The 13,769-nt window shown below is 36.2% G+C and overlaps 2 protein-coding genes and 3 non-coding genes across 6 annotated transcripts; 3 read left to right on the top strand and 2 right to left on the bottom strand.

Moving 5' to 3' along the window:
• Window positions 1-240: 240 nt before the first annotated feature.
• Window positions 241-313, top strand: TRNAV-UAC (transfer RNA valine (anticodon UAC)). The gene has a single exon. It is a non-coding gene; the product is annotated as a tRNA-Val (tRNA).
• A 67-nt stretch (window positions 314-380) lies between these two features.
• Window positions 381-453, top strand: TRNAV-UAC (transfer RNA valine (anticodon UAC)). Its single transcript has one exon. It is a non-coding gene; the product is annotated as a tRNA-Val (tRNA).
• A 71-nt stretch (window positions 454-524) lies between these two features.
• Window positions 525-597, top strand: TRNAV-UAC (transfer RNA valine (anticodon UAC)). The gene has a single exon. It is a non-coding gene; the product is annotated as a tRNA-Val (tRNA).
• A 139-nt stretch (window positions 598-736) lies between these two features.
• LOC111803250 (E3 ubiquitin-protein ligase RMA1H1) lies at window positions 737-3,086 on the bottom strand. Of its 2 annotated transcripts, XM_087127434.1 has the most exons (3): window positions 2,913-3,086; window positions 2,533-2,681; window positions 737-1,606 (listed from the first exon to the last, which is right to left on the bottom strand). In XM_087127434.1, the coding sequence occupies exon 3, from the start codon at window positions 1,576-1,578 to the stop codon at window positions 898-900; it is 681 nt and encodes a 226-aa protein (XP_086983560.1). In that variant the 5' UTR covers window positions 1,579-1,606; window positions 2,533-2,681; window positions 2,913-3,086; the 3' UTR covers window positions 737-897. The 2 variants fall into 2 exon arrangements, with proteins under 2 accessions (XP_086983560.1, XP_023543343.2); XM_023687575.2 differs by lacking the exon at window positions 2,533-2,681 and having other exon boundaries at window positions 2,913-3,081.
• A 1,076-nt stretch (window positions 3,087-4,162) lies between these two features.
• Window positions 4,163-12,737, bottom strand: NRPB2 (DNA-directed RNA polymerase family protein). Its single transcript, XM_023688060.2, has 25 exons — window positions 12,401-12,737; window positions 10,607-10,828; window positions 10,238-10,528; window positions 9,930-10,127; window positions 9,705-9,769; window positions 9,521-9,607; window positions 9,245-9,365; window positions 9,087-9,131; window positions 8,850-8,987; window positions 8,621-8,693; window positions 8,401-8,477; window positions 8,204-8,311; window positions 7,994-8,110; window positions 7,665-7,820; window positions 7,489-7,593; window positions 7,276-7,401; window positions 7,122-7,199; window positions 6,935-7,030; window positions 6,730-6,845; window positions 6,568-6,637; window positions 6,278-6,331; window positions 5,986-6,129; window positions 5,562-5,861; window positions 4,925-5,347; window positions 4,163-4,802 (listed from the first exon to the last, which is right to left on the bottom strand). The coding sequence occupies exons 1-25, from the start codon at window positions 12,671-12,673 to the stop codon at window positions 4,683-4,685; spliced, it is 3,603 nt and encodes a 1,200-aa protein (XP_023543828.1). The 5' UTR covers window positions 12,674-12,737; the 3' UTR covers window positions 4,163-4,682.
• Between the last annotated feature and the right edge of the window lie 1,032 nt (window positions 12,738-13,769).

The following is a 13,769-nucleotide window of genomic DNA, read 5'->3' as shown; positions in this document are numbered from 1 at the left end:
TTTTCTGTCTATAGAGAAGGTAAAAATAAAGGAATTCGACTCGGAGAAAGCTCATCTTTAATGATTAGAGTTTAGGGTTTAGGCTTCGAAATAGACTTTGCTAACGGGTGGGTTGAATTTTGATACTAAGCGAGTATAATTTTGTGTGTTGTGTAGCATTTGTGTGGTCTTCATTTTCTATGCATAGGGAATAACTTATTTGGTTATCAAGATTAATTTTAATGTTTTATCAAACATTAGGTTGCTGTGGTGTAGTGGTTATCACGTTAGTCTTACACACTAAAGGTCCCCAGTTCGATCCTGGGCAGCAACAGATTTTGTTTTTATTTTCCAAATTTTATCTTTTTTATAGTATAATAGTGCATCACTTAAGACATGGAGTTGCTGTGGTGTAGTGGTTATCACGTTAGTCTTACACACTAAAGGTCCCCAGTTCGATCCTGGGCAGCAACATTTTTTGTTTTTATTTCCCAAATTTTATTATTTTTTATACCTCTTGTAATAGTGCCCTACTCAAACATGAAGTTGCTGTGGTGTAGTGGTTATCACGTTAGTCTTACACACTAAAGGTCCCCAGTTCGATCCTGGGCAGCAACACATCTGCTTTCTTTTTTTTTTTTTTTTTTTTCTGGAATTTGTTTAATTTCCCTCTTATCATGGGCGAACAACTATTCACATTTACACATTCTTTTTAGCGGGTTGATTATTCATGCATTTCATCTACTGTTGTTGATCATTTCCAAAGAAAACAGTAATTAAAAGTCTTCAAGAACCCTCAGAAAATGCAACAAGTTTTCTGGTACAAAAAGCCTATACAAAGAATACAAAGACGACAATGCACTTTATTTGTGTCTTTCTTGTCTTGAAAATGGGGATGTTTCCAGGAATGGAACATCATTAGAAGACAAGAACGCATAGAATTACACAGCAGAACAGGAAAATGGAGATTCTGTTCAATGACTTGGCTACCTGCATTTCCTGTCTTCTCAACCCATCCCTTCTGCTCCCTGTTCCCAAGTAAGAGTTTAAGTTGTCTGAGTTCCCAAAGACCCTCGCATACACGAAATTGCCAATCATTCCTGCCACCCGATGATCAAAACCACTGAATGATGTTCTCCCAAGGTTTAGCAAAGAGGCTGCTGAATCTTCTTCATAATTCCCAAAAAGAACGGGGTCGTGGTTCGGTCGCTGGTAAGGATTTCGATATGGAAGTTGCTGCTGGTGTGTGCTGGGAGTAGCAAGCATCTGGTTACCACAAGCTGAAGGTCTAGGAGGTATATCAATGTCACGATGCATTGCTTTAGCTTCAGGCTCGACTTGCTCGGCCGTTCGGCCACGACCGTAGAGAGGAACCATTGTGGTGTGGGAAATATCAGCCTTGCAAACCGGGCACTGTGGGTGCTCGTCAATGGCAAGAGAGGCACTCTGGACGTGAAGCCATTTGTAGATGCAAGGCCAGCAGTATAAGTGGCCGCAGAGAGTTACCACTGGCTCATGGGCAAAGTCAAAGCAGATGTTACAATCAAAGCAACCGTTGTAGTGTTTCCATCCTTGCACAAAGTACTGCTCATAGGCCATGAATTGATCAAGCAACTCCAGTTATTTCCTGGAAAAGCACACAAAAACAAATCAGACATCAAATACTCGTATGGAATCTGGAATTAGGCTGTAACCGCCCAATCTCATTGCTAGTAGATATTGTTCGCTTTGATTCGTTACGTATCATCGTCAGCCTCACGATTTTAAAACGTATCTACTAGAGAGAAGTTTCCACACTTATAAGGAATGTTTCATTCCCCTCTCCAACCAATGTGGGATCTCACAATCCACTTCCTTAGATACTAGTGTCCTCGCTGGCCCACTACCCGATGTCTGGCTTTGATACCATTTGTAACAGCCAAAGCCCACCATTACGTATCGCTATCAGCCTCACGGTTTTAAAATACTTAGGAAGAGATTTCTACACTCTTATAAGGATTGCTCCGTTCCCATCCAACATGGGATCTCATATGGGAAACATTAACTATAAGCAGCATTTGAAGCTAAGTTTAAGGTTAGAGGGAAGAAAGTTGAAAACAATAGATCATTTACAGAATACCAAAATAGAAGGTTAGTGAATCAGTTAAAACACCTAAAACCCAACTGGAAGCCACCAACCATCTGACCGACTTTACTTCAAAGAGTTAGATCATGCCCAATTAACTCATCCTGTAAAAGTTTAATTACTCAATGCGAACCACAAAAGGAAAAAGACTATTAACAGGTTACGGACAAACCAAACCAACCAGAACCGGAAAAAATTCTAAAAAACTCAAAGCCCAGTAGAATCAATCAGCCAAAAGGTGAACTCAAATTGATTACTGATGTGTTTAGATACGAAGCTTTGTAGAATTTCATCAGCTATTGTAATGAATTAGCAATTAAAGTAGTCAAATAGAGACCTGTTAGAGCTAACCACGAGCATAATACAAGAAGGGCCAGCATACCCAGATTTATTCATATTCCAAAACGAATAAATACAGAATAGAGGACCTGAACGTTAAGTGATAATCTAACTAGTTCGCCAAGAAGAAAAATGTAATCCTGACACATGGTCCTCCTCCTCAGTGTGCTTTGATTAACCCATCACGCTACCGTTCAATTCGACCTACAGCGCAAATTAATGATATGCAAGCAGAAACCTATTGATTTATCAGATATCAACTCCAGAATCAAGACACCACTTATCCCTTTCTCACTCGTCCGGAATGAAAGAAACTTAAAAGGAAAAAAGATCAATTAACAAATGGAAAGAATCGTCAAAACTTCGACCTCCACGGACAAAATCACAGCGAAACGGAGGAAGAAAACCGTAGTTGCGAAGAAAAAAAAGATGTAGAAGTAATCATGAAAGTTCAAATTCAGTGGTTCACCTGAGAGGGAGGGAGAATCGGCAGTTTGCTTGCAGTGCCTTCCTCGTAAAGAGGCAAAGTTAATGCAAAAGTGAAAAAGTTGGAGATGGAAAAGAGAACCGAGAAGGGAGATGGTTGATAATGATCTAGCGGGGAACTTAGATGGGGTTTTATGGACCAACCTCCATTTTCTTCACTAAATTATAAAAAAATAATTTCTTTTTCTCTTTCTATCATTTTGATCTCTCCCAATATTAATTTTAGATATTGCATTTACAACATTATTCATTATTTCCTTTTTCTTTTATCTTATTTTTTTTAAATTATAATTTCATCCTATCAAATTTGAGATATTTAATAACTTCATTTTTCAAACAATTACAGAGATAGACGGCCAATCATCGTCTTTTAGAATAATAAATAATATTTTATCTACTAAATTATAATTATATTAATTTTTTTTTTTTTTTTTTTGAGATAGAGATATAAGCTCTACATCGAAAAAGTATTGATTATTAAAATAATTCTCCTTTGCATTACTTTTCTCTACTTCATTGTTGTATATATATTTAAATTTTTTAATCTATATAAAAATGTTTTATTTTTATTTTTTTAGAATAAAAAACTATGTTCATGAAATAAACCTAGTGAATAATTTGAGATATTAAAAAATAATTTAGCTACGTTAATTTATTAAATATTAATTTGAAGATAGCAAGGAGGATGGTTTCTGGGTTGGCATAATTTGTTGGTTTCTCTTATTTTAAAATTCGTAAACTTATAATACAATTTTTAATAAAAGACGATTTTGTAGTACTCAATGGTATCCGTCGATTGATGTTCTAGAAGCATGATTTCATATTACCTCCGAACCTACCGATGAAAAATAATAATTAAATTTCCACTGAGACAATAACCAATTGACAGCATAAAAAACAAATTCCATATATATATATTTTTTTGTTATTAAATTTATCAAAAAATCCTTTTTTAAAATATGGGTTTGTTTTCAAATATACCTTAAAACTTCCAAAAGAACAAAATATTCCCTTCTGTTTCAGAATAACATTCAAGATGGTGACTTAATATTGATTATATTGGATCAAATGTGATGGTTGGGGAGGTGGGTCACACTAATCTCGGACACTGTCTGTTCCACTGGCGAAGGGGTGCATAAATAACAAAGGGAAAATACCTCAGATTTCATAGCAATCTGCAAACAGCGCATGAAAAGAAGGCCTCCTCCGTTGCAGAAAAGTTGGAAATGAGGATGTTAAAATCCAAAAATATTCTTTGCCTGATGCAGAATAGATTTCAGCTACATAAAAGTCAATAAACTCAATGTATCTCGATAATCTACCCTACTATATTATCCGGAGGAGATACTGAAACAAATATAAAAGTGAATTCCAGGTTTTCTATGGACAGTAGTGGATTGGTCTCACCCTACACATGACCCAACAAATTGCTCTCTATAATCAAAGTAAAAGTAGTTGATTGCACATACCCTTGACCTTCTTCGTCTTGGATAAAAAGACAGCGCCATCGACCGGCTCCAAAGGTGGTGGTTGATTGATACGAATCCACCAATCCATAGAATACTGAGGCCTTGAGGAGGCCGCGGCATACCTCACAAAACTAAGCTACAATCATTTCCAATTTCTAAGGGGACGCGCCCTCAATGCCTCCAGACTCCAACAGTTTGCTTTCTGGTATTTTACACCATACTAATATAATATATCCCGGAGATCGTCCAATATGCGAGAGTTGATAATAAGCTGAAGAAGGAAATCAGGATCCTTTCTTCTTTTGGTCTTTCAATGGTTTAACTTCCTTTGTGAACATCCGTGGCGCTATTGCCATAGCCATAAGCTCTTGGAAGAGAAGCTTACAGGCATAAGGGATATAAACCTGCATGCACCCACATAAAGTAAATAATAAAATAACAGTGCGAGCATGTAAAAAGGTAAATGCAACCTGTAACGTATTTAAATATGTGCATAAAGACGTTAAGACATTGGTCTAGATATCACCTGAACGATGTCCGTTTTGTTTTTACATCCCCTACATTCGAAGGAACTCTTCTTGAGATTTGCAATGGCTATCAATCCGCAGCACTCACAGACATGGATCCTATATGCATCACTTTGATCGAACAACCTCTCCTTGAGAAAATGAGCAGCACCATGGGCAATCATGCAGTCACGCTCCATCTCCCCAAATCGGAGACCACCATCACGTGACCGACCCTCAGCAGGTTGTCTCGTAAGGATCTGCACAGGACCCCTTCCACGTGAATGTATTTTGTCATCAACCATATGCTTCAGCCTTTGGTAGTAAGTCGGACCAAGGAATATCATTGCTGAGAGCCGCCGGCCTGTATGGCCATTATACATGGTTTCAAATCCACGCATCTGATAACCACACTTATGCAGAGCCTTACTGATGTTATCCACCTGATCGAACAAACGACATTCATAAATTAGCTCTTTGAAAGCAAACTCAAACAGTCAACATTATACAGAAAGATGTGCCCTAAAACTGGCCTGGAGAAGATGTGGAAAAAGCTTACTGGAATAGTTTAGAAAGAAATGTAGTTAAACAAAAATCATTCCATCACCAAAAATCATCATAAAAATTGCAATTCTCGAGGACTCAAACACAACTTACAGTGACATCAGTAAATGGGGTAGCATCTCCTTCTTTTCCCATGTGGGCTGCCACCTTCCCCATGATACACTCAATAAGCTGACCAATTGTCATACGAGAAGGAATAGCATGTGGATTCACGATAATATCGGGGGTGATTCCTTCCACAGTCCAAGGCATGTCTTCTTGTGTGTAAGTCATTCCCACTGTCCCTTTTTGTCCATGTCGACTACTGAACTTATCCCCAATCTGGGGTATTCGAACAGATCTCACCCTTACTTTTACGAACCTCAATCCATCAGCATTTGTAGTCAGTAGAACCTGCAAAAGACGTAAATAATTATGCATGCAGTGTAGAAGATTAATTGTAAGTTACATAATGTTAAGGAAAGAACCATGACAACAATTCAAAATGAACGATGTAGTCTTTTTAAACAAAACTTACTTGATCTACAATCCCATTTTCACTATGACGTAAACTAATGCTATGATCACGTCTTGAGTAACGTGCAGCTTGTCCCTGAGCTTCTTCCTGAGAAATAGGAGTAGTCTTTCCAATAATAACGTCCTCACCTGATACTCGAGTACCCTGAAGCACAACAGTGCCACAATCAAATTCAATCAAGTAAGAGACAAAATGCACTACACCCGAATACAATAGTGTGAAAGCAACTGTTTTGATCACTAAAAAAAGCGAAGAAAAGTCAAAAGAAAATGCATGAGAGTTTTATACATACAGGTGGTGCAAGACCATCGTCATCTAATTTATCATAGGAGCCATGCCTCATACCCTGCAAAAGAAAATACTCATGTTTAGCTTAAATTTTGAAATGGTTAAAATCATTTTTTGTTCAAATAACCCCAATACAGGTCTTTAATTTAATATTCGATTTTACACTTTTAAATAAAAATTTCATACAATTAATAAAACTGATTTTGAAACATTAAAAGCATGTTTCAAAATGATTTAGACAAAAGTGATTTTATATATTTTAAAGTCACTCTCAAACATGCTCTAAGTTCTCACCATAGTATTAGTCCTGTCAGGCCGTCCAAAATCTTCTTTTACAAGAGTTCCCATCTTTTTCTCCTCATCCCTGAAGATGGACGGTGTACAAGCATATCATTAAGAAAATACCGAAATAGATGCATGCATACAAAATTAAGGAACTGGGAGGGATAAAATTACCTGTAAGACCGGAAGAAAAGTGACCTAAAAAATCCACGGTCAATAGAGGATTGATTCATGATAACAGAATCTTCCTGGTTATAACCAGAGTAGCAAGCGATGGCAACAATGGCATTCTAAGACAACAGAAACAAAAGAGAATGAGAAGATATGCATTAGCAAAACCAAGAGTAAATTTTCTAAAAGAATCATATTTCAAACATACAATGCCAGCTGGAAGCTGCCTGAAATGGAGATGCTCCATAGCTCGTGTAGTAACAAGAGGCTTTTGTGGATAATACAAAACATAGGCCAAAGTATCCTAAATAAAAATCCAGAAAATTATTTGGTTAATTTGACAATGGGGAAGAACCTTGAATGATGAATTTACTTTAACAGGAAATAGAGTATACCATTCGGAATTGGTAGTTGGTGACATAGATTCCCATAGCTTGCTTACCCATAGCAGATTGATACGTGTTACGTGGGGACTAAATATACCACACATGGATCAGTGAGAGAGAAAGATCAACATGAAACTACATTGCAGTGTCAAAACTGACAAACCTGGTTATGGTCGGGAAATGGAATAATTGAAGCACAAACGCCCAAAATCAATGATGGATGGATTTCACAATGAGTATAGGTGTCAGAATAAGCCTCAACCGGGTTGACCCTTGCTTGTATAAGATCCTGATTTATTTTCAAAAGATCTTTTAAGTTTTTTTTTTTTTTGGTAAATTATCATCAGTCTAGCAAATAGATTTTTTGTTCACTCACACTAATTGTCATGGAAATCATGGTGGTTTCCTCTTCCTCCGTATCTATGTATTCAATGAATCCCTTTGCTACAAGATCATGCCAACCACCGTCTTCAGGGGATTCCTGTCATCAGAAATCATAAACGTATTAAAAGCAATAAGAATAAAGAAAGATATCGAGAGTTTATCACTCACCCTTTGCTGAAGAGCATGGATATCCTTCTTCTTTATGAGAAGCCTTTGTTTCTCAACAATGAATAATGGACGACTACAACGGCCATAATCAGTATATATCCGTAGTTCTTTCAAGCGGACATCTCTAACTACTCCAACTTCAGTATTTACATCAACCTAGGCCCAAAAATTAGCTGTGATTAAAATCCATAATAAGTTACGAAATAGAACATAAACACCCCTACATGTTCAACAGTCCGTAGAAACTCAAATGTTAAAACATCTTCAGTTTACAAGAAATGTTTTATGATACAATATCTACACAAGGAAAAAAAAAAAAGAATATTTACTCGTCGCCTCAACCGCCTCAAAGTCTTCACCAACATTTCAGGATCACGATGGATCCCAACCCAACAACCATTGACAAAAATTTTTGTCGCTTGAGGAATGACAGCAGGAGAAATTTCCTACAAACAACAGAATACATTAGATAATAAAGGGGAGTAAAAATGACAAAAACATCATCATCATGAATTGGTCGAGAAGTTAAAATTAGGCACCTCAAAATTTTCTGTGCCCCATTCTTCCAAAAATTCCAAAATAGGATATGCCGCAGATCCAACTGTTATATAAACCATCAATGCAAGATTCTTTACCAGTCCACAAGCCTGATGAAAATTCAGATTGCACCCATAAGTGACCAAGTCAATTACCAAAAATAGCTCATACCGAGAAATCTGTTAGCATTTATACTCACTTGTCCTTCAGGTGTTTCAGCAGGACACATCATTCCCCATTGTGAATTATGCAACTGCCGAGGCTTGGCCAGTTTACCTGGTATATGACATTAAATTCTGAAGAAAGTCAACAACTGTGTACTGCTAGAAGCAAAATGTAGGAGAAGAAGGCAGCCGGTCTTCATGATTCCATCCACCAAAATAAATAAAACAAACAGAAGTAACAACATATGTTTTCACCTTCTCGTCCAATGGGTGAATTCAGCCTTCGTAAGTGAGACAAGGTAGAAGCATATGTCAAACGATTTAACACCTGGAATAATATGCAACACCATTACCGTTTAAGAAATCAAAAACTCGCATTTGAAATAACATGAAACATAATCTGTAGACATTTAATGAAAATGAAAGTATCAATAGTCAAAATTGAAAAAAGAACTGGTTTGTCTAATGAAATTTTATCCCCCACCTGTGATACTCCAGCTCTTGTACCGGCTGCATTTGCCTGCCCCCAGTTTCCAGTGGCTAGCGAATATTTCAGGCCACTAGTAATAGTTTTTGCTTTGATGGCAAATTGCAAATTAACATCCTTTCCATTATCAACACACTGCACCATGTTCAAAACACACATGCAATTGAAAAGTTTATAAAGAAAGCACAGCTACATGAAAAGGAAAAGGAAAAAGAAAAACTCCAATAACACAACCTTTTGTACGTAACCTCTCACATCTCTTGTTAACTTTCTAAAGAGCTGCATTCAAACAAATAAAAGATGATGAGAAAATCTCAAGATGATAACAGTACAACATCTTCAACTAAAAAATGAACTTCTCAAATAAATAAAAATAAAAATAAAAAGCAAACCATTCTAAACAAGCCTCCAAGTAAAGGACCAGCAAGGTCCAGTCTTTTGTTCCCATAATGATCCCTATCATCTTCTGCTCTCCGGCCAAGAGCACATAAGAGTAGCCGGTGAATTATATACCTGCCACATGTAATGTCAAGTGAGATAACTTAAGTACTCATAGCCAAAATAGTTCGGCAGAAATGATGATGCCTTGGACAAGGATGATAGTACAAACAGTAATATTAGAAATGGAAAGGAAAATAAAATAAAATAAAGATAAATAAGTGCCATACCCGAAATAGTATGCCTTCTTAGTCTCACAAAATTCACCTACGCCAACATGAGGAAGCATTTCTTTTTGAAGGATCTCTTTGGCATACCTGAGATATCAACATAACAAACATGTTGAAATATGCTAAAAAAAGTTTCGTACAGAATATGATGGGGCAGGCCTAAATTTATTGAGATAACGCATACTTAATCCTCTTTTCCTTAGTCACACCAACTGTTGATCCTCTCTTCCCAATGTAGTCAAGTGCAACCTACAGTTAAGGAAAACCATATCAACCAACCATGACAGTTACAACTTACTGGACAAATAAAAATCGTGAAACGTATAATTCAAGCATGCGTGTGTCTGTGTGAGCATGAGAGAGAGAGAGAATAGGATGGTAGACTCGTAGCATCAAAGAAATGGGAGACCTGCTGATTTTGGATAACAAAAGCCTCTTCCAGGGAAGGCCGAAGCAACTCCATCATTTGAGTATCAGAGAAGTCATAACATATATGCTCTAGAATATCTTTGTCAGCAACAAATCCTAGAGCACGAAACACAATAATAATAGGAATCTCAGTTCGAATGTAAGGCAGAGTGGCACGTATGTATTGTCCTGAAGAGCCCTGAAATAACATTGATGAATTGCAAAAAATATATATAGGTTAGAACAGTATTTACTTCAACATGGAGGAATAACTTCTAAATCTTCAGAATATGAAAAGAAATGCATTACCCCCTTGGCACTAGTTTGAGAAAGCATCCGTACGAACATGGTACTAGGTGGTCTATTTTGTGACTCAGCCATAGACCGGACTTCTGCCACAAAGGCATACTTGTTAGGCTGTCTTTTTTTGAAAACATACACATGATTTGTGCTCATCTTCTCTTGGGCAATAAGAACTTTCTCACTCCCATTGATGATAAAATATCCTCCTTGGTCATATGGACACTCCCCGAGCTCAGTCAGATCCTTCTCAGAATTCTGATACAACGTGCAATAACTCGACCGGAGCATGATGGGAACCTAGAGACAAAACAGGATGACACTTGTATAAAAATTAATTTTGATACATCTTTTTTCCATGCAGTGTTGGAAACAAACCTTCCCAATAAAAACTTTTGTAAAATCTTGGGTTTCAGTGACTTCTTCACCATCATGACCTTTCTTTATGACTCTTTTTGAGACATCCACATATAAAGGCGCCGAGTACGTTAGATTCCTCAATCGTGCAGCCTTAGGAAATAATGTTGCAGTCTCTCCATCAGATTCGGTCATCATAGGCTTACTCAAGTATATCTGACCAAAGCTGATCTTGTATATCGTCTACACATAATACACAACCATATTAGAGCCACTGCAAATGACGCCTGAAAGAGCATGATTTTTACATTCATCAAGAATAGGAATGGACATGGTGCATTCAATCAGTATCAACATGATTGAGGGGAAACAGACACATGGATTTTATGGTTCCATAATCGATATGGAACAGCAATTCAGTATAACAAAAATGCATTAGCAAACCACATACAAAATTCATTAACTATTTGGAACCCTTCTTTGTTCTCCATTCTAGTTAGCAAAAATGGAGGTCCGAACTTCATTTATTTGCTACCTCATCCAAATATTTTAACTGTAAACCATCTGTCAAAATCAATTATCAAATTTTTAGAAGCACCAAATCTTGATGAATCACGCATTCAACAGGTTACACACCCATATTCCAAAAAAATACCTTCATTGAGATTGATCATCAATCTAAAAAAGGCAAATCTAATCAGGATGAGAAGGAGGAAAATGAATTTGACAGTGATTACACTCTTGAATAAAAGAGCAGAAAGTGGTAATAAAATCATTCGCAAATTGGACTATCAGTTAAAACCATCCAAAACCTAAAGATAACTCAGCAAAGAAAATTTAAATGACTTGAGTGCAGTTCTCATAAATAAATAAATAAAAAGTGGCTTGAGAGCAGTTCAAATATTACGTTTAAAGGCATTTACATGTTTACAAAAAGAAAAAACAGCTTTTTTATGTACAAGCCCATTTTGCAGACTAAGTTTTAAAAGTAGTTACAAAACAAATAATAGCAAAAACAGAGACATAACTTCTTGCTTTCATACAGATACTATTAGAGATTTCCCAATTAATTGTTCATTTATAACTATAAATTCTTATAACTTGATTTCAACGTGTTAAAGGAAATAAATAAAAGTGCAAATATAAATGAATATCCTTTCCCCAAATCATTTTAAAAATTAGAAACAACCTAAAATGGTTTTAAAATATTAGTTTGCTAATCATTTTTCTGAAATGCAACCAAACAACCTTACAACTTTTTCAAATGTCTAGTGCTCAAACACTTCAACTGGACGAGATGGATAAAAAGAATTGAAAATATAATTTCAGCCTCTACGTTTTACTTAAGTTTCAATATCATTATCCACGAATAAAAAAGAGTCCAACGTGACCATTTATTTGCAACTGTGGCAAATAAACTCTATGATGTGATATGTAGGGTTTAACAATTTGTGTTGGTTGGAAATAGTTCGAGCGTCCAATAAAGATGGAGGCTAAAAGCAGACTAAATTGAAACAGACGTTTAAGCATGGACTGAGAATGTAATTCAACCTAAGAAATAGAAAAAAATACAGCATTAGAAGAAACATTTATCAACATTGCACTATAGAATTTAACTCGGCACCACTAAAACTTCAATCCTCCCCTATCACTAACAAATTCGCCGAGTATAACAAGCCATTTGACCTTGTCAAGTGAAGTTCATCCAGGAAGTAGATACAATATCATAACTCATAAAGTCATGAAACGGAGGCAACTAGAAAGAGAGAACGCGCGGAAAAGCCCTCCCTAAAAAAAGTAATCAGAAAAGCGCACCTCAGCAACATCAGACTGGTGCCCGGGATTGTGCTGCGACTCGGGACGAATCTCGATGTCAGCAGACTCGTCCACGATTTCTTGCATAGTATTCTGAATAAACTCATCGAAGGAATCGAGCTGCTGCCGGACCAACCCCTTCTCTTCAAAATAGGCTGAAATTACTGCCCAAGCATCTTCCTGCGTGATCTCTTCTTCATCGTCGTGCATAGTCTGGTCAATATCGTCGTCGTCGTCATTCATATTCCGATCATACTCTTCGTACTCGTCCATTCTTGCAAGGTTGCCCGACGAAATACAGTTTTAGAGAGGAGAACCCCGCGCGAGCTCGAATGACCTCGGTTCTCAGAATGGCCGACTCTCTATTTATATGGAAACCAAGTGACCCGTTTCAAGGCCCATCTCTTTAGGCGTTCACGGCCCATCTCTTCGTTCAACTTTTTTTTCTTTTTTTCCTTTTAAATCAATTTATACCCAATAGAAACTTGAAACTAATAATTCTATAATTAAAAAGTTTTATAAGTAATTAATTATATAACTTTTATAAGTAAATTGTAGATTTTCTATTCATATTTTATTTTAAAATTATTAATCTATTATCTTCATTATGAACTATAAATAAGATGGCATAGACATAAAAATAAATAATTAATAATTAATAATTAATTAAAAAAATATATCAAATCTAAAATATAGTTTCATGAAATTTTGAAAAACTTGTCGAAATAGTAATTACTAAATATTTAATTAAATTATATACTATTCTGTAACAACTATTTTATAAAATTTATAAACAATCTTGATCATTATGCCCGGATCAATTATATGAGAAGCTTTTAATGTAGCTTTTTTTGACTCGGGTCCAGAGTGATTCACGATATTAGTCTCTCGTTGCTCAGGTACTTGTGGCCTGCATACAGTAGTCTAGCATCTTAAAATCTGGCAGTACTCCATTTTCAGAGACTCATCATGATAATGCCTTAACAAAAACGGCATGTAGAGATACAAATTCTGTAGTTGGATCAATGTACCTCAACCTCTGCCAATCATAGCCGACAAAGATGCACCAAATAGCATTTTAGATTCAAAATTTGAGCATGCACAAACCAATATTTTAGTCTTCGCTTGGACCAGTTGATTGCTTTTTAGGAAAAACCGTTCATTCATCTCTCTCATCTCATTTCAATTACATGTAAGTTAAGAAATATTGACAAATATTCTTGTAAATAAAAAATATAAAAAAGTTTTAACCTTCAAACCAAGTTATTGAAGCTTTTTGAGAAAAAAGATATAGAAGTTAGTACTCATGTTCATATTGGAATGAACAGATATAATATTGATGTCAAACCCTTATAGGATCAGTAAATGA

This window comes from Cucurbita pepo, chromosome 10, assembly GCF_057944985.1.
Source record: "Cucurbita pepo subsp. pepo isolate OVF chromosome 10, ASM5794498v1, whole genome shotgun sequence".
In the NCBI taxonomy this organism is placed as follows: domain Eukaryota; kingdom Viridiplantae; phylum Streptophyta; class Magnoliopsida; order Cucurbitales; family Cucurbitaceae; genus Cucurbita; species Cucurbita pepo.
This window is presented reverse-complemented; position numbering and strand designations above follow the sequence as displayed.

Coding starts and splice junctions, on each gene's coding strand:
- LOC111803250 (XM_087127434.1), bottom strand. CDS start 1,578: ATGGCCTATGAGCAGTACTTTGTGCAAGGATGGAAACACTACAACGGT.
- NRPB2 (XM_023688060.2), bottom strand. CDS start 12,673: ATGGACGAGTACGAAGAGTATGATCGGAATATGAATGACGACGACGAC. Junction 8,312..8,400: donor CTGAAACACCTGAAGGACAA/GTGAGTATAAAT, acceptor AATTTTCATCAG/GCTTGTGGACTGGTAAAGAA. Junction 6,638..6,729: donor CTTTTCTTCCGGTCTTACAG/GTAATTTTATCC, acceptor GTCCATCTTCAG/GGATGAGGAGAAAAAGATGG.